General features: G+C 39.5%; 2 protein-coding genes across 3 annotated transcripts; one reads left to right on the forward strand and one right to left on the reverse strand.

Moving 5' to 3' along the window:
• Positions 1 to 4,484: 4,484 nt before the first annotated feature.
• LOC143415651 (ICOS ligand-like) lies at positions 4,485 to 9,326 on the reverse strand. Its single transcript, XM_076880977.1, has 3 exons — positions 9,242 to 9,326; positions 5,453 to 5,806; positions 4,485 to 5,214 (listed from the first exon to the last, which is right to left on the reverse strand). The coding sequence occupies exons 1-3, from the start codon at positions 9,312 to 9,314 to the stop codon at positions 4,994 to 4,996; spliced, it is 648 nt and encodes a 215-aa protein (XP_076737092.1). The 5' UTR covers positions 9,315 to 9,326; the 3' UTR covers positions 4,485 to 4,993.
• An 8,437-nt stretch (positions 9,327 to 17,763) lies between these two features.
• On the forward strand, positions 17,764 to 21,180 carry LOC143415721 (coxsackievirus and adenovirus receptor-like). 2 transcript variants are annotated; one of them, XR_013096143.1, is made up of 3 exons: positions 17,764 to 18,068; positions 19,018 to 19,371; positions 19,477 to 21,180. XR_013096143.1 is itself a non-coding variant. In XM_076881116.1 (3 exons), the coding sequence occupies exons 1-3, from the start codon at positions 18,738 to 18,740 to the stop codon at positions 19,701 to 19,703; spliced, it is 648 nt and encodes a 215-aa protein (XP_076737231.1). In that variant the 5' UTR covers positions 18,731 to 18,737; the 3' UTR covers positions 19,704 to 21,180. The 2 variants fall into 2 exon arrangements, 1 of the variants encoding a protein (XP_076737231.1); XM_076881116.1 differs by lacking the exon at positions 17,764 to 18,068 and adding an exon at positions 18,731 to 18,804.
• Positions 21,181 to 22,578: the final 1,398 nt, after the last annotated feature.

Consider the following 22,578-nt stretch of genomic DNA (forward strand, 5'->3'; position numbering starts at 1 on the left):
TCCAGCTTCTGTAAACCTGCATTACATTGCAAACTCGCCTTCTCGCGGCCAGAATGTCATTTTCTCAAGGAAAAAAAAACCAAAAAAAGTGTTTTTAATGAACGATAAAAAGTGACATTTGTGAAGTTTTATTTGTGTAGCCAAACAAATTTCAGACCCAGTAATCGATAATGTTCAGAAGTTTGATTTCTTAATCATAAAAGAGGCGTGGCACAAAAGAGGCGTGGCTACAACTGGAATATATCCACTTTAAAGAGCGTGTCCTCTTTGGTCATATTTGGCTTGAAGTTGAATAAAATGTGTTTACTTTATCGTGTGTGTGTGTGTGTGTGTGTGTGTGTGTGTGTGTGTGTGTGTGTGTGTGTGTGTGTGTGATTAAAGAAAGCTCTGATATTTATTGTCACCATGTTGTGAATTTACCTAAAAGTCACCTTAAACATTCTGCAGATGCTGTGTGTTTATTCATCCTGTCTTAAATCTAACCCCAATTTTTAACATTGTTTCATGATTTTATTTGTTTATTTATTTCATAGTTTTAAAGTTATGACTTGAGAGATGTTTTTTTAATTAGCTGCTGGATATGATAAACAACGATCAAGTATTAATGTAAATACCTGCCTGTGTATCTGATATATTTGCAGTATTAACTTCTGCTCTGTGCTCTTGCTCAACTGAATGTATTTATATGGACTTCGTGTGCACTACCGACATGATTAACATGTACTGTAGTCCTTATCACATTACAGTGTTTGCAATAACACAGAGAACAATTATCAATAACATCTCTTATTATTCCCCAAATTAAATAATCACAGACATGAATGAATTTAGCTTCTACTAAGAGAAAAGAAACTTGGCTTTTAATGACTTAAAGGTTCTGTTTTTACTCCACAGCAGCTTCAGCTCATGTCAGAGTGTGCAGGAACCAGTGTGCAGGAATTTAAGAAATAATAGTTGATGGAGGTGTAGATTGATTGTGGATCACTAGTGTGGGAAGCATGACTCACCTAGCAAACTAACAACACCATTTTTTGACTGACAGCTTCTTTAGGTTTAAAGTTTTTGTTGAAAAATGTTTTCATGACGCTGCAGATTTCTGATGTTCTGTGTAAATGTAAGCATGTGACAATTTGATTATTTCTGATAGAAAAGTTGTGTGAAACTTAAGTTCTAACTGACTGAACCACCTCATGTTGTGTAGTTATCTGGATTTGATGCTGATTCATTATATAAGATATAGAGTTCGCTTTTTTAATGGAAATGAAATGTGGGCTAAAGAAAATAAAGTTAAAAAGATTAGTTTAGATAACATATGTGTACAATTGATATATTTTAACCGTATGTATGATACATATTACAGAATGTAACACCTGCATATCTGTAAAGAAATGACTTTGATTTTGCCTCCCTGAGAACATTTCTTTAGAAAGCTGTGCCTCGACACTCCCTCTGCTGGTCGGTTATAAACTTTGTTTTACAAAAAAATCTTCTGTTCACAAAGTAACTGTGCCAAACTGTTCGTGTGTGAGTACATCTATAAACTAACACCCACTTTTTCGCATGACAGAAGAGGTTTGGTGACAGGAGACCTGCGTCTCTGTGAGCGGCCAAAACTAAAACAGCTCTAACAACTAAAAGCGCTCAGCTGTAGTAAGAAATGAATCAATAGGATTTTGATATAAAACTCACCTGCACAGGTAAACCTAACGAGGGAGAAGGACACAAAAGTCCAGCAGAGCGTCGAAGGTGCTGCAGCAGTCATCATGAACCTGAAGTGAGGCACCGACCGAGTCTTTTCCACAAGCTGGGATGCTTTTGGTCAGTGCGATGCTGCCTTTAGGTGCACTCTGTTGCTGTGACAGCCTGGTTATAATAGTCTTAGAAATACGTAAGCAAGTCCTTATACCAATGCAAACATTGTTTATCACCTTCTTGTGTATAAAACATGAAAACTATCTCCAAGGGTCCTGGCGACGTGACGAACAAAGATCTTTTTCTGGAAATTTAACGATAAAATTTGATATTGAAATTTTAGATCATATTTTAATTTTGTGACGTCAGCACTGAACTTTGTGAAAAGCTGGAACAAAAGGAACAAGAGAGGTGATGACAGATGTGATGTGTTCATGCCAACAAATGAAATTTAAGAAAAATAAATAAAGACTTTAAAACAATCTGCTGTCTTTTCGTATGTAGATAGCTTAGTTTACGAGGTGCACCTAAAGGTATCTTTAGTTGCGACTCCTAACGAAGGAGGCTGTCACGTGGTCGGTCAAAAAGATGGCGAAAAGAGTCCTGCGCATGCTTCCTTCCAGCTTTCCTATTGGACAAGACTGTTCATTCATTTGCATGTTGTCCCCGTGTTTGCGTGGGTTCTCTCCGGGTACTCCGGCTTCCTCCCACCGTCCAAAGACATGCAGCTTGTGGGGATAGGTTAATTGGATAATTCAAAATGCCACTAGGTGTGAATGTGAGTGTGAATGGTTGTCCCTATGTGTTAGCCCTGCGACAGGCTGGCGACCTGTCCAGGTTGTACCCCGCCTTTCGCCCTATGACAGCTGGGATAGGCTCCAGCGCCCCCCGTGACCCTGAAAAGGATAAGCGGAAGCGAATGGATGGATGTGTTCATTCCCGCCCCCTATCGCAATCTGCATACGTCAAATCCGCCTTTATTCAAAGAACAGAACAGAAACCATTTTGCGTCATTGTATGTACAAAGCATATGTAAAATAAAGTGGCAAATGTGAACTGGGATGTTGTGAGTGAAATATGACCTGCATCTGTTCAAATGGATTTTAGATCCTCAAAATCAATAAAATTAAAAAAAAAAAAGGTTGTGGGGAAACTACACGTCTTGTCTGTGTGTGTGTTTTTATGGGACAGAGCTGACAGAGGTCAAGAAGACCCCGACCCTGTCATGGGAATCTATTCTGTGTGAAGATTGCACTGAGGCACTTTGGACTGGATGATTCTGGGTTGGTCGTGTATGTGAGGAAGGTGAAGTGCCCAGAATAAGCTGCTTTGTAAATGTGCGAGTAATTAAACGCACTTTGAGTGGTCAGTAGAACAGTATGAATGTAAGAACATGACCTGGCTGTCTATTGATGCTTGTAGTTTGTACCTGTGAGCACAAACACCCACAATGTAACAGATCTGACCTTTTAATAATAGCACCACGCTGAGTGTCTTGGGCAATGCATGATCATCGAAGACTGCATTCTCTCTGAAGGCCACCAGATGGCGATAGTTGCAAAAAGACACCTCTGACAACGTTCTTCATTTTGCTGCCTGAGTTCTGTTGTGCTCTCTCTGGTTAAGTAACTTTATGTCTCTGTTTGCAGCTTCTCTTAATTTTCGTTGCTGTAAAAATGAGTAACTGCACTTTGACCCTCATAGCCTCTCTGCTGTGTTTCTTTCACTCTTTCAGACTAGAAAGCTGAGTCTGCACAGGACGTCACTCTGACATGTCGAGCTCCAAACAACGACTTCATAGTTATAGAGTGAAGAAGAGCTGACCTGGAAGATGAACGTGTGCTTTAGTACTGAGACAAGCAGCTTGATCCAGAAAACCAGCATCCATCTTTTAACAACCGAGTGGATCTACAGGACAGACAGGATGGAGACGTGTCTCTGATTCTGAAGAATGTCACAACTTCAGATGCTGGAAAATGCAAGTAGCGTGTCTTCGGGAGAGGAACAAGCTGGAGGAAGAGAGCCCTTTTGAAGACTCCCCCATCAGCATCATCTACCTGAGTGTTGTTCCTCCAGGTGAGTGAGTAGAGTTGGGTGTGTGTGATCAGAGGTGAAGCTGCTTCCTGGTTGTTGATGTTGTTGTTTAAATGACTCAGATCAACCCAATTTTAATATGTTTTTAAATCTCAGAAAATGTCAGATTAAAAAAAAACAAAAAAACAATCTGGTTATTCTTTGTTTTCACATTCATCAGGTCCCAATCAGCCCAAATATCAAAGAGAAATTAAAAATGCCATGAAAGAGTTTGAGTCTCAGGGGGTTAAAGTAAAAGTTAAAGAGACGTTAGCTCAGCAGCTGGTCGAAACTCTATGATGTACGTTTAAACATAAAACCTGAAAATGTTTCCTGGAATGTTTGTCGACATTTTACACCAAAGAAAATTTAAAAATAATTACAAATCTTTTTTTGGCACTTCTTCATGGCATGTGTGACATGCCTGCACATGTTTCACTTACATGATTGGAAAACCACAACTGTCTTTACCATGAGTGCTCAGTGTCACTTCTGAGAAGCTGATTTAACTGAAATATGGAGTTTATTCACAAAGCACCAGGAAACAACAACAACCAGCATCTGAAGGCTCTTTTATAGTAAAAACATTTTAATCAGAAACTCCCTGAAAACTGCATGAACTGAGTCAACAAGTCAGAAGGTTTCTGATAAAAACAAAAAGAAAACTAAACAACATTCCTACTTATAGAAATAAATATATTACATACAGTGTGCAATAACAAAGTTAAGAAGTGCGTTCAGTGCTTAAAGCCGTATATAATACACATCAGAAGCTTCTGTGATGTAAACATGAGTGTTTTATCTGTTTAAAGTGAAGCAGCAGGTAGTTTGATATTAAAAGTAAAGTTAAAGAGACGTTAGCTCAGCAGGAGGTCGAGAGCAGGAAGTAGCAGCTACAGCTCACAGTACAAACAGAACATGTTTGATGTTAGTAACCTTACATTTGTTTTGTAAGCAGTTTAGACTTTTATAATACTAAACTTACTGAACTATTTTTCTATTACCCATAAAAACCAACTCTATAATGGACATTTAAACATAAAACCTGAAAAGGTTTCCTGGACTAAAATTAAAAGAACATTTAAAACCCATAAAAATCTTTTTTGCCACTTCTTGATGGCATGTGTGACATTTCAGTTTGCTCCTGTTTCACTTACATGATTGAAAAACCACAACTGGCTTTACCCTGAGTGCTCAGTGTCACCTCTGAAACAGCAGGAGTCTCAGATCAGCTGGAAAACACTGAGACATTTCCAACAGGCTGACATTCAACTGGAGGCTCGTATGTACCCTGGTTACGTTGTTTAAGTTTTCTGTAGATCAAAAAACAAACACCAACAACAGCAACAGCAACAATAACCCCAACTGGAAGACCAACTTTCAGTCCAACAGATCCATCCTCCTTCCCTGCCTCCTTCCCTCCATCCTCTGTGTGTCCTCCTGTCTGACCTGCAGGTGAGAAACAGGTGTGAGGTGTCAGCTGTCAGGTAGGTGATGAGTGAAGAACAGAACAGAATCCATTTCCTCTTCAAACTGCTGTCAGACATTATCTACTGCACTCTGATCACATCACTCAGACCAGCTGCTTTCTACAAAGTCTCATCAACAACATCTTTAGAAACAAACATCAACAAGCAGGAAGCAGCTTCACCTCTGATCACACACACACTCAACTCTACTCACTCACCTGGAGAAACATTTAAGCTGATGGTGGTGATTGGCTTAGTCTTCAGATGAGCTCTCTTCCTGCGGTTTGCTCCTCTCATGAAGACACGACACTCGTATGTTCCAGTGTCATTAATCGTCACATCCTTCAGAATCAGAGACACGTCTCCATCCTTCATCTTTCTGTCCTGCAGATCCACCCGGTTCTTAAAAGATGGATGCTGGTTGTCTGGAACAAACAGATCATCCCGGTACAAGAGGACATAATCTGGCTGCAGGTCAGTTCTGCTCCACTCTACCACTATGATGTTCTTGTTTGGAGCTCCACATGTCAGAGTGACATCCTGCCCAGACTCAGCTGTGATGCTTTTGTGCCCTAAAAGAGAAAACAACACAGAGCAGAGAGGATACAGATGTCTAAGTATAACTGTTCACTTTTACAGCTGCCCCCCCCCCCCCCCCCCAGTCATCTTTTTGCCTTTGTTGTGATGATAGTTTACATCATAGCACAGAGGGAAAAGCTCATTTGCTGCCACCTTAAGTGGTGCGATATTGATTTCCGCCAGTAGGTGGCATGGTGGCTCAGAAAAATGAATTACTGGCAAAGTAATCCCCTACAGAAGTAATGCAGGCCAGTTATTGTAATGGAAGCTGCCAGTAACACAGAACTGCTGTTTTGCTGGTTCAAGTGACAGCAGTATACGATATTACATTCATGTAAAGTTGATACTTATTTAAAGTGACATGTTTGGAGTGTAATTCCTGTTTATAAGGCCTTTAATGAGACCAAATAAAGAAGTTAATTCATATTGTCCATGGGTAAAGCTAGTAACGTTTGTGTGCTAGCTAAGTGATGTTAATCTCCTGCATTAGACTGTGTAACCGTGCTGTTCCATCACAAATGTGATAGAAAACAATTTGGTTTAAGTTAAAGTTATAAGATATGTTTTAGCAAACCAGCCAGTACATCTTATGTTGTGTATTATTAACTGGTTTATTATGTCTAAGTATAACTGTTCACTTTTATAGCTGCCCCCCCCCAATCATCTTTTTGCCTTTGTTGTGATGATAGTTTACATCATAGCACAGAGGGAAAAGCTCATTTGCTGCCACCTTAAGTGGTGCGATATTGATTTCCGCCAGTAGGTGGCATGGTGGCTCAGAAAAACGAATTACTGGCAAAGTAATCCCCTACAGAAGTAATGCAGGCCAGTTATTGTAATGGAAGCTGCCAGTAACACAGAACTGCTGTTTTGCTGGTTCAAGTGACAGCAGTATACGATATTACATTCATGTAAAGTTGATACTTATTTAAAGTGACATGTTTGAAGTGTAATTCCTGTTTATAAGGCCTTTAATGAGACCAAATAAAGAAGTTAATTCATATTATCCGTGGGTAAAGCTAGTAACGTTTGTGTGCTAGCTAAGTGATGTTAATCTCCTGCATTAGACTGTGTAACCGTGCTGTTCCATCACAAATGTGATAGAAAACAATTTGGTTTAAGTTAAAGTTATAAGATATGTTTTAGCAAACCAGCCAGTACATCTTATGTTGTGTATTATTAACTGGTTTATTATCTATAAGTTAATCTGATTACTAAAGTTCTATTACATGTAATCCCTAAAAAAAAGTAACGTAGGCCAGTTATTGTAATGGAAGCCATGAGTAACACAGAACTGCTGTTTAGCTGTGCTTCATAGCATCCATCCATCTGCTTCAGCTTATACTTTTCAGTGGCGCTGGAGCCTATCCCCGTGTTTCATAGCAATAAATCTCAATGTGCACCTGGATGAGCCTTGTCTTCCTTCAGTGTGTAACGTACACACTGGATCTATCACATCAGGCTAAAGGGTCACCAGACACACCACAGACACGAACACACACACATGTTTATGCCAGTGTACCATCACAGTGCAAAATATTCAAAATAAATATAAATAGATATTCAACTCCAGCTTCTGTAAACCTTCATTTCTGTGCAGAGTTTGCCTGATTTTTTCCACCTTAAGAAAAACAAAAATCTGTTCTAAATAATAATAAAAACGATCTATTATTTATTGTAATATATGTTTTTATTATAATATGTTTTTATTCCATAGGAGAAAAAAATACAGCTGCTGCAAAATAAAACCAAGACAGTGATGTTCATTTGAGTCCTGTGGCTGATCAGTTAGTGTGACCACTGTGGGACATCAACATGCTCTCAAGGTGATGATGAGCTTTTATTTCTGGCTATGAAACAAACCAATATACACACACATGCCTGCATAATATGTACGCACATACACACAACGTAGTACACACGTTTATCAATCACTACACCACGATCAATACTTGATTCACCATCAGCACTTTTAAGGACTCAAAAGAAAAACATCTATGTATAAATTAAAATAAAGCTAGGATTCAGCTATAATTTATATAGCACCCTCAAGGATTGACGTACGCACGATGTAGTTATAAAACAGGGTTTATTCTGGTCTTGACAACCCGTGAGAACTGCTCACGGACAAAACAATAAAACAAAAACATCACATCAAAATGCGCTCTTGTACGTAGTGTCAAACAATCAAAAATCCTTAATTACAGAAAATAAACATTTAAAATACACAAACCTCGTGAGCTGACATCCAGGAGGTGCTAAATAGTCCTTTATGGCCTTATTGCCTTATCTTCCATCTTCTTTGTCAATTATTTCCACTCTTCAAACGATATTTTCTCCATGTGTGGAGCTGCCTGTGAGCTGCAGCATGCAGACACCATGTGCGCTAGCAAAAGAAAAGTGGCTGGGTGGAGACCCAAACAGCAAAGCTGTACCCTACACAGTTCACCACCAGAGGGCGCAAAGGAACAAAGTCTAGACAGCTTAACAAACATCAAATGCAAAAGGCCGTTACATCTACCATCTAATTATATCCACCGTTTCATTATTCTCCCAAAAGGTTTCAAAGAGTTTTTTTATGGAATATCACCTGAACATTAGTAAACTTGTTCCACAGTTTTACTCTACAAATGGAAATAAAAAAAACTGTTGTTAATGCATTAGGATTAACAACAGTTTCCTTTTCCCCCTACCTCAGCGTAGGGGGAAAAGTTAAACTTTTTTAAAGTTTAATTTTTCCTCAGGTTACAGTCCTCTTCTCTGTCAAAAAACATCTTTTGCTAGCATTATATCTGGTTCAGCTTTATACATGATTTGTGCAGTTTTATATTTTATGAGGTCCATGGACTTTGAGGTACTTGACTTCAAAACAGAAAGTTAATGTGCAAATGTGTAAATTCAGCCTAAATAATGATCCTGACAGCTGTTTTCTGAAGTTTACATAAACTTTATATGTTGCCCCAGGCTTTACCACTGTCCTCTAAGTGTGGCAAATCTAAGTGTGCATTGCAAACCCTACTTCACTACGGTCAAGTAGGGATTTGCGATGCAAATTTTATTAGTTATCAGTGTTTATGTTAGATTGTGTTTTTCATTGTCGAACTCAGACATTTTGTATCAAAGACATTATTTATTTACAACATTATTTATCAACATTTTGCTCTTGAGAACTCGTTTCTATCTGTTTAGTAGTTTCACAGTTATGACTGAAGGGTTTATTTTAAATGAGCTCCTGGATCTGTGAGTTTCCCTCTGTGGATAAATAAAGTGTTTATCTAAATACCTGCCTGTGTATGTGTACACCTTTTAGTACATCTAAACACTAACATCCACTTTCTCACATGACAGAAGAGGTTTGGTGTCAGGAGACCTGCGTCCTCTGTGTGAGCAGCTCACATAAACTGATAGGATTTTAAAATCAAACTCACCTGCACAGGTAAAGCCCACGAAGGAGACAGACAGTAAAGTCCCGCAGATCCACGGAGATGTTACAGCAAACATGTTTTATGAAGCACACTCGGAGTGCACTCGCGGGTTTATGTTGGGAGTCACTCCTCCTCCTATTTCTAAGGCACAGCCTCCACCATGTCACTGCTACGTACTGTGACTGTCACTCTGTGACATACTGTTTAAAAAGTGTGGGCTTGAAACGTTACGGACAGCATTGTTTGACAGACTTGAAAGCAGATTAGCTAAACAACAGCTAGCTAATGAACTTAACACCACACTTTGATAATATAATGTAAATATGATATGAGCTTCAGGAAACATTCAAAGTGCTTTTATTTCTGTTTCTATATTCAAATATTGTTCTTTTAATATACTGGCACCACTACATTTATGTGAAAGCTGAATTATAAGAGTAAGTAAACTTTTCAAGCTCTGATCAGCTGTATGCTTCTGATAAAATGTGATATATTAAATATTCCTTTACTGTGAATCATGTCATATCATAACTGTTTTAAATCAGATGAAGAAGAGACTTAAACAGGCTGATTGTTGCTAAATCGAGCACATACACACAGCAGGACTGTCGAAACTGAAAATCCATGTTCGCCCACTACACACGCATGCGCACAGAGCATTCTCTGAGCAATTTTCAAATACCGTAAATCCCGGACTACAGAGCACACCTGATTAAAAGCCGCATGCTCTAATTTTAGAAAGAAAATCAATTTTGTACTCGTACAGGCTGCACCGGATTTTAAGCCGTATACGTTTCACTTGTAATATGAGATATTTACACAGAAATATTACACGTGAGGATTTTTAACGTTTAATTTAATCCATAAGGTAACATAAACGTTATGGTAACATACAAAAATACATACTGCAAATGCTTTTTTCCTCGAACAGCGCCTGTAACACGGCTACCTTTAAGTATACGTACTATCAGTAACACACAAATTACGTTGCTTATGGTTTTTCTATGGAACAATGCAGAAACAACATTACAACGTCTCTTAACAACCGGTAAAAAATATATACCGTATATATACTACTTATCACTTTTATTGGTCTACTGTTACCAGGCAAAATGTTTTTGAAAAGAAATATGCATTAGCCGCACGTCAGTATAATGTTCACAGTGTGGGAAAAAAGTAGGGCTTATGACCCAAAAGTTACGGTAATGAAAGAATGACAATTTTGCAGATTCTTGTTCAGTTTGACACTTATATTTTTATTTCTTTTTACTTTTCATATTTATACAGATTATCTCTCGTTGTCTGCAAGTCCTTACAAATTTTGAGAAAACTTGACACGTAGAGGACAGTTTATTAATTATCTTTCTTAGCTTCTGTTTGTTCTTACTGAACTTTTGAAAACAGTCTACTGCTCTGGACCAGAAGTCCACAGAAATGGTAATGATATTAAATATTTCCCCTAAATCCCCTGAGTGGATCTACACTCTCCGGTCACACATGTCCCGGTCTCATGTAGACAGATAACCAGATAGACCCGTTACACAGGTCAGATCTCCCTTACCTGTGCAAAGGTGACTGGTGACAGGGAGACCTTACCTTGTACAAGTGTCACAGCAGTGACAGCCAGGCCAGTAAATCTGTCCCCTGAGGCGATGGAGGGTCTTGGCGTTGCCAAATTGCCCTGCCCCGCTGAGCCATGGACCTTGAACACCAGGGGGCGTAGCGAATGGGACACCAGCAGCTGTAGGAGGTCTTTGCCCTGTCCTGAGGGCTGCCACCTCTCTTACACGATGCTATCATAAAGCTCAGGGTTGTCCCACTGGGCGTGGTAGCCTTCACCTTGGCCGCAGTGCTGACACTCCTGTCCAGCATCGGTCTCCTACAGTTACTACAGCTGTGGCCTAACCAGCCCCTTAATTGACCTCACCTCACCGAAAAGGGTGCCCAGGATCTACTCCAGTGGGCAGAGCGGTGTCAGGTGGCGTTATTGCAGGTAAAAAAAAACAAACATTCTCTGTGGGGAGCCGTCCCAGTAGGTAAGTGGGGTCGACCGTCGGATCCTATACAGTAGCCGGAAACTGACAGAGAAGGAGACCAAATACAGCACGGTGGAGAAGGTGTGCCTGGTGATCCAGTGGGCGTTCAAGTCTTCCATATTAGCTCGTGGGACGCTCATTGACCCTCTGCTCAGACCATGTCCAGGTGCAATGGATGCATGAAGGATTCCAGCGCCCAGATCACCAGACAGCTCACGGTATCTGGCTATGCAGCCCTTTAAGTTCAAGTTGGTCGACAGGGGGCGCAGATGGTCACGCTCACCCCCCGTGAGGGAGGTGAGCTCCAGTCACCAGGGATTCTGTGTAACATGAAGACGTGATCTGTGAAAAGCTGAAAAAATTACAGACACTCCTGTATGAAACTTTATCTTGTGGCCTTTGTTGTAATAGAGGTACAAAAAAATCCTCATCTCTCAAACTGCTGAGACTTGCACAACTGTCACTCAAGACTAAACACAGTTTCACAACACAGAGAGGAACAACTAGCAGCAGGCATGTTGGTGATATTCATGGATACAGAGTTGACGTATGTTCATTTTATGCAAAGAAATAGGATCCCTGCTCAGATTAGCACTCTGGTCTCACAGAACTAAATGCTACACAGGAATTTGCTCGTGTGAGTCAGCAACAGAGAGTCAACACTTCCTGTTTGAGCAACAACACAACTCTGAACTGTTCTTTTCAAAGAGGAAATTCAGTGGGTGGTGCAGCAGAGTGTAAAACAGCTATAAACCACAAACTCTGCATGACTTTCTCCATTTTATGTTCTGTGCTGTTTAATCAGGACAGCCCAAATATTTGATTTCTAATTCTTAATCACACAGTTAAAGACGTTTAATTTTATTCTTTAATCTGTGAGTCAGCAGATTCAAATCAACACATTTTTTAAATCTTTATCTCTTTTATTGAGAAAGCAGTTGAACATAACAGTAGTATGGCTTTTTACACTGTCTTTGCTCTCACATTTTTAACTTATAATTGAAAAGGAAAAAAAAGGACTTGGGTTAGGAGGCAGCAGGTAAGTTTGCATACTACTCAGGGTTTTAACGTCTTATACAAAATCACATCTCACAGGCTTAACATAGTCTGTCCATTTAGACCATATTCTGTAGAAGGTATCGCTCTGAAGTTTAAGAGAAAATGACACTTTTTCCATCGTATAGATCTCTTGTACAGAATGTATCCAGTCTTCCATCGTCGGTGGTTCAGGCCTAAGCCATCTCCTCGTAAGAGGCTTTTTACTTGCGGCCAGTAGGATATACAGTCTTTTATCATTGGAGTTCAGTTTGTCAACTGGTAAATTGCACAAAATTATGGCCTCAAAGGTTGAAGGTAAAACAAATGAGAAAACATTTTGTAGATGATCATGGATTAGAGACCAATACTAACGAATAACTTTACAGTCCCAAAAGATATGGAAATGGTTAGCTCCGTCTCCCCACATCTCCAACATTTGTCGCCAGTTCCTCGATATTTTTGTTGATCATCAAATCAACACATTTTTATTGTAGTTATTTATATTGTATTGTGTTTATCCCCGAAATCAGCAAAGCTCCACTTTCTGCTTCCTTTGAAAAACTGTGAACTAAATTTAAATAGACCCACTGAGTCACTGTTTAACAGTCAAACAGACTATGAATCACACAGAGGCCACAAAATATCACATTCAGCTTCCACTCCTTCATGCAGCTTATGTCTCTCTAAGAAATTGTCTTTTTAACTTCAGTTCAGATGCTTCATCTTCTGTGAATTCAGTACAATTTGGAGCAAAAGAAAAAACAAATCAGGTTTAAACTAACAACAAAAAATAAACACTCATCTGATCATTGTTAACATACACAGTGAGCAGGTTAGTCAGGACTGTGTTCACTGATATGAAGCCTGGTTTATATTTCTGTCACATCTTAGACTGATATGTGTATTTAAACTCTAAAAAGGACATCTGAAGATTTGCATGAGGAAAAACTAAATAAAGCTTTTAAAAATGTAGTATGGTTGTTTAGTTTTTCCATTTTTGGTTCTGTGAAAAAGTAAATAAACAATATTAAAACATTTTAAATAAAGAAAAACCTGCCTTTTTAATCATTTTATTGAGTCATCATGTATTTTGTCCTATTTTTACCGATTAAATATGTTGTTTCTGCTACTTTGATGTTTTTATGTTTTAGTTTCTGCTGTATTTTAGCAATAAATACTGTTTCACCAGGTTTACAAGATAAATAAAATAAAAGACAACCTCTCACAAACTGACGGCTCAAAAGTTGCAGAACTGCACTCCAGATACAGACAAGTATATTTACACTGTTTTTTTCTTCTTTTGAGTCACAGAAGAAGAACACTGTAAAATGAATAAATAAATAAAAAGAAAAACAAACAGTGGGAGAGGTGAAGCTGAACTTTAACCCAAAACCTTTCTGCATTTAGTTTGATTACAAGATCCACGCGCTCGAGCTGTTATACTGCTGACAAAGTGCGAGTCCCACACTGGTACACAACTGTCATAACCCCCACTGACTGTCACTTCTCAGCGATTGAACACAACTTGATTTATTTATTTCCTGATGTTCTTATGTCTTGCTTGTTTCAACTGTTTATTTTGAATGGTTGAACTCTACCAGGTCCTGTTAGACACTATGAAACACATGCAGACTTTGCGATGTTGAACTAGCATTTTCATTGTGAATATTTATCACGAGGGTAAACAGGCACTCTAGCTGCTGTCTCAGAGCCCACGGAGGTCAGTAAATGCAGGATATCATTGTGTTACCTGGCATCACTGAGCCTAACACTGGGACCATCTATGAATCTAATTCATGGTTCATATCCATGCCATTCCACAGAAATCTATACTTATTAGTGCCAACTATTCCAGAGACGTGAAAACTCATATGATATAATAAGAGTTCATACTGCTCGATATGAACCCTCAACCTACTGCCATGGGACTGTGCAGACAGCGGAGGTACAGCTGTACTTATAAATTTACATAACCTGGCAGAATTTGTGACTTTGGGAATTATGAGAGAAAATACAAAATCTTTTATTTCACATGTTCTTATGTTTGACCTTTTTAAATCATAATGACATCAGAAAAAACTCAAATGACCCCAATCAAAAGTTTACATACCTTGGAAATTTTGGCATGATAACAAACAAGTTGACACACACAGGTCTAAATGACTATTATGGTAACCATCCTTACCTGCCATTTGTTTGCTTGTTTGTGTGTGTTATCAAAAGTCAGTGAGGTTCTGGTCTTCAGACACACCGCTAAATGTTTTTTTGCACTGACGTTGATGAAATCAGAGACAAAGAGACCGCAAAAGAACTATCAGAGAATTTGTAGAAGAAAGTTTAACTTTATAAAACAGTAAAAGGATATTTAACCTCCTAAGACCTCAACTCTTCCACAGCATGCATGTTTAATTTCTCTTTGATATTTGGGCTGATTGGGGACCAATGAGTGTAAAATCAAAGAATTACCAGATTTTCTTTTTTACCTGATGGTTGTTTCTAAGAAAAACGAAAGCCACATATGAGCATATTTGTTTACATTTTTGATAGAACAGTAGCAGTATAATGTCCTCTTAAGTGGATATCAGGCCCTTGTAGAGCAAAATTGAGTATTTTGGTCTAAATAACCCAAAATGTGATGTCCACATATGTGGACGCAGGGTCCTAGGAGGTTAAAGATATCCCACAAGTGAAAACATCAGTCAGCAATGTCCAAACTCTAATTATGAAGTGGAAAACTAGGAATTCTGTAGAAACCAAGCCTCAGTAAGTGTAGGCCAAAAAAAATTCAGCCACGGCTGCCAGAAAAATGTGTGGGATGAAAAGAACCCACAAATAACTTCAGCTGACATCGAGGACAAAAACTGACTGTGGCTGTGTTACGTCCCTACAAATGAGGTCTGGGGGGAGAGGGGGGAACAGTAACAAACAGGTCCCCACAAATCTCATCACTATTTCACAAAGATGTCTGATGGGAAACGTTGTTGTGGTGAACACAAACACACTTCAGTCCTCAGATAACAGATAACAAAGTTCATGTGAGCCACAGACTTAAAGCAGCAGGAACACTTTCCCACACGAATCTTAGTTACTGTGCAGTTTGATGTCTGACACCAGAGCTGAGAGTCGTCTGCTTATCAGACATGACACATTTGATTTTAACAGATTTAATGGACAAAATCATTCTCAGACACAGCTGGACTCAGCTTCTTCTGTATCTACATGATGGATCAGAGTTCATGATAAAATATGATTTTTAACTCTATGTTATAAGTAAAATGTTCAACCTCAAGTTTAAATGAAAGAAGAGAAAACACGGAGCAACTCTATAAGAAGACTCTTAATAGATCATACCAAAGTCACACTCTTATTTTAATAGATACATATCAACATTTGGTGATATGAAGGAAACTCCATTTATAATCTGCCTTCGTGTACAACGTGTTGGAGTTTCTTCTAAGCTGATGAACTGATGAAACTCTTCAAATCTGATTGTGTTAAAGCGCCCTCTGGTGCTATGAGACACTGGAGCTGGTCCATAAATGCTCGTTAGAAATTAAATCATGCGTTGATGCTGCCATCTGCTGACAGTAAAGTGCAACAACAGGCTCTCCACCTCTGAAAGTTTAAAACCTCCACTTTGTGAATGAGCAACAGCTGCTTTGTGTCTGATGTGGAGCAAACGTCATACTAGCAGATGTAAACTGTGGGTCACCTGCTCAACCACCACAATTTGTGGTCATATTATTGATTTAGTTATGGTGTTATATACTCACTGGCCACTTTATTAGGAACACCTTTCTACTATCAAGTTGAACTCCCCTTTTGCTTTTGGAAGTGCTTCACTTCTTCATGTCATAGATTAAAAAAATATACTGTAAACATTTCTCAGATATTTTACTCCAAACTGACATGATACCCAATGTTACTGAAGATTTCCAGAACATCCTAAAGGCTTGTGTTTTATGTGGTGACTGTGGAGGTCGTCTGATCACAGTGAAGTGATCGTGTTAAAGAAAAAGTTTTAAAATAAGTGGTGTGTTATCCAGCTGGAAGCAGCCATCAGCAGATGTGGTCTGAAAGAGACGGACATGGTCAGCAAGAATACTCAGGTAGGCTGGATTCATGCATTCTTGTTATTCACACACAAAAAATTCTGATCCTGAAAAAACAAATATAGATATTTGGTTGGAAATATGAACCAGCGAGGTAACATCCAGTCAAAGACACCGCCTGTCGACGCTCGGCTCTTTTATTTTTCTAAAAGAGGAAACAACACAGAGCAGCGAGGTTAAAGAGGTCAAAAGTAAACTTCACTATTACAGCAGCCAATCAGAGTGAGGAGCTTAATCCCTCCATTCAAACACAGAATATAAACAATACGCTGTGAAGCAGATCCTGACAGTCTGCAGTGAACACAACTGTAAAACTCATTTCAGTGCAAATAAAACATCTTCCTGTTACCTCGACGTTCTTAGAGTCACAAATAAATGAAGATAACATTTTAAAGGATAAAAGACAAACAGCTTATTGCAGGCACACCTTTTGGTTATTCATTGAAAAAGTCACAAAATCATTTAGTCAGGTTCAAAACAATTTCATACTTTTCAAGTCAATAAGTTGTGTTGTGATTGTTAACATAAAAACCTGCTCTGCAGAGGTTCAGTGAAGCAGTTTGTCCCTGGTTCCTCAGTCAGCATGAAGCCTGCGTGTGGTTACGCCCTCTGAGCCCTCCTACACTCCTCTGGTTCAGTGAACGCAGCGTGAGTCATGACGTTGATCTTGTTAGTGAAACTGAAAGTGAGCTGACACAAATTCCTTCTGGGTCTCTGCTCTTCAGAGGTGGTCCCTCTGGAGGTCTTCGTTCAGCTCAGAGGTTTCAGCAGCAAGGACAAAGAGCAGCCTGAGCTTCATCACCACTGAGCCCACAGTCCCAGACAGCCACAGACTGGGGAATAGACTCAGCCTCACAGGCACTGACACACAAATAGTTGGGAGTCACAAACCACATGTAATGTGACACACAGCTTGTGCTGCTAAAATCTTACCGCTGGGCTTTTTTGCTGGTGTCAGTAACGCGAAATTCAACACATAGTACATGAAACCTGATTCTTTGAGCAGAGAATGGGACACCGTGACGCAGACCAAGGTTATTATCGTTAACGAAAACTAACGAAAACTAGAAGTGAAAAAACATTTTCGTTAACGGAAATAAAAATAAAAACAAAAAAAGGAAAACTAACTAAAACTGTAATGAGTGTTCACAAAACTAACTAAAATTAACTGAATTTATAGCAAAATGTGTTTAGTTTTCATCTATGTGTGCGTGTCATACAATAGTCAAGGGTGAAAATGAAGTTTAGTTTCCAGATTTTTTTCTTGCTGTGTCTCATTATGCCAGCAGGTGGCAGTACGTTAGTCGAGTCGTCTGTGTTGCTGCTCTGTCGACGCGCAGAATCATGTCAGGAAACGTCGGGAGAAAGCGCCAGAGTCCAATTTGGGATTACTTTGAATATGACTGTGCTTTGGATAAAGCGAGTGTCTTGTAGTGGAAAGAGACAAAATATGAGGGACATTTCTAAAGGGAAAAAAATCCCACAAACCTTAAAGTGCACTTGAAAAGCTCACACAGAAGGCTAACCTAGCTTACCTTGAGAAGGGAGCACACTCAACCCTCATCCCCAGAAACAGACGCTAACCCCAGGCAAGGCAGCGTGATGCATCCCGAGACAACAGGACGGGGATATCTACACAACTGTGTGAGTCAATTGTCTTCAAAAAGTTTATCAATTCACTTGAACCAAAATTACGAACACCCGGTGCTGCAAGAGTTAATAGTCTCATTGGGGCCAAGATATACATTTTGTAGTTGCCTGGTATCAATGGTTGTTCATCTGCCTTTATTTATTTATTTATTTATTTAAAGAACCCATAGGTGGGAATGTGAGTTGTCTGTCTCTGCGTGTTAGCCCTGCGACAGACAGGCGACCTGTGCAGGGTGCAGGGTATGGTAGCTGGAATAGCAACATACCCAAGGATAAGCAGAAGAGAATGACTGATATGATGAAACTGGGATTTTGTTACACTTAATTATTGCAAACACAACTAAAACTATAACTGACACTAATCAAAACTAAACTGAAACTAAGGATTTTCAAAAAAATAAAAACTAAACTAGCGAAAAATTGGTAAAAACTAATTAAAACTGATATAAAATTGAAAATCTGAAGTCAAAACTAAATTAAAATAAAAACTAATGAAAATTGCAAAACTATTAAAACCCTGGCACAGACTGAACGGTAAAACAGAAACAGAAAGGTAAGCAGCAGGGTGACTCACTCCCCTCTAAATTCCCCACACGGGTAATTCAGTTTCAGCATGTATCTTTCCGTTTCACTCCGGATTCTTGCTGCTGCTTCGTGGTCTTCATGCTTCTGTTAAACATGGCTTATTTTAAAATCCTTCTGGTTTTGTTTCTAATTTCTGAGTTAACAGGTGAGTGAATAGATGTTTTAACAATCTCTCTTTAACAATCTCTCTTTAACAATCTCTCTCTCTCTGTCTGTCCCATGTGTCTGTCTGCTCAGTGGCTAGTGGACACAACATTTTTATTCATGTTTTAATTTCTTTAATTTAATTCTAAAACTAAATTCTAAAACTCTAAACCCCGAACCAGGAAATAATAATTTATAATTGTGATGTCTTCAGCTCTTCAGCAGGATGTTCAGGCAAAACCTGGAGCATACGTCACTCTTCAGTGTGAGATTTCCACAGATGAAATAATCTCAGTGTTGAAGTGGAGCAGAGCTGACCTGAACACAGACGGCTACGTCTACTTCTACAGGAACAAACGATTCTATGAAAACTACCAACATCCATCTTTTCATGGCCGAGTGAAGCTGAGGGACCCAGAGATGAAGGATGGAGACGTTTCTCTGATTCTGAAGAACGTCGCGTTTAATGACACTGGGATGTATGAGTGTCACATAGCTGTGAGGAACCCTGTGAGAAGTAAAAGAGTTCACACTGAGATCAGTCACTTCATCAACTTCACAGTCACAGGTGAGTTTGTGGAGCTCATTAAATGTAAACTAACAACTTCCTCCGCGCTTTATGATCCAGTTAGAACTCTCTCCACCTGTGATTTGATTTCTGTTTACTCTGCAGGTGAAACACATGAAAGCGTGTTGGAGAAAACAGTCATGGAAAAACGAGGTGCAGATGGAAACATGGATGATGCTGAAAGGGTCGGATCTCCATCTCTTCAGGTTGTTGTTCCTGTTGCTGTTTTTGTTGCTCTTGTTGCCGTTGCTTTTGGGGTACACCGAAAAACTCATCAACATAAGAAGCAACATCCAGTCAAGCTTCCTACTGAAGACTCTGCTGAAGTGTAATGAAGCTGCTACAGAAACATATAAGCTTTCTTTATGAAAACTAAAGTACTGAAAAGCACGTTGTTACAGCATTAACACATTTTATTACATTTATTGATATACAGCTTTTAACAAATTTATTAAACCACATTCGTTAACCAAGAAAAACCACCCAGCATCACAAACAGCTGAATTCACCTTCAGAATATTCACATCTAATCCTAAAGTATGAGCGTAAATGCATTCACACAAACACACATACTGCAGGCCACCATCTCCAGTCTACTTCAGTTTTAGTCTTTTTCTGGTCTGAGTAATTTTACACTTAACGTCAGTATTATTATTTTTCTTATTCTTCCATTTTGTTTGTGTTTTTTTAAATTGAAGTTACAAAACTTTGAGGAAAAACACAGATGCCTTTCTTTTGACGGAAATATTGATATTTTTATAGTGATCAGGTCATGTACTGTGCTATGGTTTTATTTTATTCCAGGTTGTTTAAATTTAGCTGCTGAGATATCTCAAAGCTTGAGGACAGAAGCATGAAAAACTGCACATGTTGTGTGAAGTAACTGATGAAACTAATTGTGAATATATCTGATCTGGTTCAATGAATGACTTCCTAATGTGAACATTAGGAAGTCATTCATGGGAACATTCCTAATGTGCTGATGGCAGCGTCACTATACAGAAGTGCAAACCAGGAAGTTAAACACTTCTCTGCATCAACACAAACTAAATGCCTGAATGATAAAGATATGTGCAGGTCTACTAGTGCATGTTTTATGAGAAATACTGTTAAAATGTGAGGTAATTTTATTAAAATATCTGTGTTTTGTGAGAAGGTCCCATAGAAACTGTATATTTTAGATATGATCATTGTCCAACATCTTCGCAATGAAATGAAAACAGTTGTTTTATGATGCAACCTGATACTACTATTAATAGTAGTATCAGCAATAGTAATATTTAGAGGGATTGTTGAAGCTCACTGTGAACTAAACTAAACATGAATTAAACAATGCAAACAAATGTGTACTGAATGATCCCACCCTGGGAAATAAATAGGAATAAATAAATGTGTATCATTGATGAAAGTCAAAACTTTAATATTTTTGTTTATTGCTGCTCAAAATTGTTGGTTCAGTTATAAGAGCTGTTGAATTTTCCGGTAACTGTTGTTTTCGTATCAACTCTGAGTTATTGTTTGAAAATATTATTGTTCGAACCATCACGATGAAGCAAAGTCATTCACAATGATGCTGTTTGCAAGATCAGGTGGAAGCTGCTCTGTGACAATGAATGTATTTATACTTGACTTGAAAGATCTGTGAATGCACTGCTGGCTTTGTTTGTCTTTAAATATACAGTACTCATAAAACAGGGCAAACAAAGGAAAATTAAAAAAAAGAAAAGAAATAAATGTTATGTACTTTGCGTTCTGTACAATATGCCAGTTTACTATTTAATATGTTATTAATAAATCTGTGTGTAACAGATTTTTATCATTAAAATACTTCTCATCAGCTGTCCCCAACATGTGTCATCAAAGTATCGGGAATCTGTTGGAAGAGAAAGAGAAACCATTGGTATTTCCTGTTTCTCAGAATCAGAATCAGAATGGGTTTTATTGCCAAATGTTGAGCAGGTTTACAACATTAGGAAATTGCTGCGGTGCTTCAGTGCAAACATACTGTCATATAACGCTCAAATAGATATAAAAATAAGAATAAGAATTAAAAGTGCTGCGTAGAAAGATATATACATGAGTGCAGGTGGTGATCAGTGCCAAACATGGAATGATGCAGTGACACAGCGTAGGGTCATGTGTTAGTGGTGGGAACAGTCATACGGTTATTGTTCATGTGTCCAACAGCAGAGGGGAAGAAACTGTTCTTATGGCGAGAGGTTCTGGTGCGAATGGACCGGAGCCTCCTGCCTGAGGGGAGCAGGTCAAACAGACTGTATCCAGGGTGAAAAGGGTCAGCTGTGATCCGAGCTGCACGCCCCAGTGTCCTGGAGGTGTACAGGTCCTGCAGAGATGGGAGTCTGCAGCCAATCATCTTCTCAGCAGAGCGCACAACACGCTGCAGTCTCTGTTTGTCCCTGATAGTGGCTCCAGCGTACCACACGGTGATGGAGGAGGTGAGGATGGACTCGATGATTGCAGTGTAGAACTGCATCATCGTCCGTGTTGGCAGGTTGAATTTCTTCAGCTGCCTCAGGAAGTACATCCTCTGCTGGGCTTTCTTGATGACGGAGGTGATGGTGGGCTCCCACTTCAGGTCCTGAGTGATGGTGATACCCAGGAAGCGGAATGAGTCCACAGAGGTGATGGGGGTGTCAGTCAGGATGATGGGGGGAGTGGGGCTGTGTGCTTCCTGAAGTCCACAATAATCTCCACTGTCTTCTGGGCATTCAGCACCAGGTTGTTGTGGCTGCACCAGGACACCAGACGTTCAACCTCCCTCCTGTAGGCAGACTCATCCCCGTCCGAGATGAGTCCAATAACGGTGGTGTCATCTGCGAACTTGATTAGCTTGACAGACTGGTGGGTGGAGGTGCAGCAGTTAGTATACAGGGAGAAGAGCAGAGGAGAAAGAACACAGCCCTGAGGGGAGCCGGTGCTGATGGTCCGAGAGTCCGAGACATTCTTTCCCAGCCTCACGTGCTGCTTCCTGTCCGTCAGGAAGTCAGTGATCCACCGGCAGATGGGATCAGGCACATTCATCTGGGAAAGCTTGCCTCGGAGATGGTCTGGAAGGATGGTGTTGAAGGCAGAGCTGAAGTCCACAAACAGGATCCTGGCGTAGGTTCCTGGGGAGTCCAGATGCTGCAGGATGAAGTGTAGGGCCATGTTGATGGCGTCATCTACAGACCTGTTGGCTCTGTATGC

The sequence above is a fragment of the Maylandia zebra genome, unplaced genomic scaffold, assembly GCF_041146795.1.
Source record: "Maylandia zebra isolate NMK-2024a unplaced genomic scaffold, Mzebra_GT3a scaffold02, whole genome shotgun sequence".
NCBI classification, from domain to species: domain Eukaryota; kingdom Metazoa; phylum Chordata; class Actinopteri; order Cichliformes; family Cichlidae; genus Maylandia; species Maylandia zebra.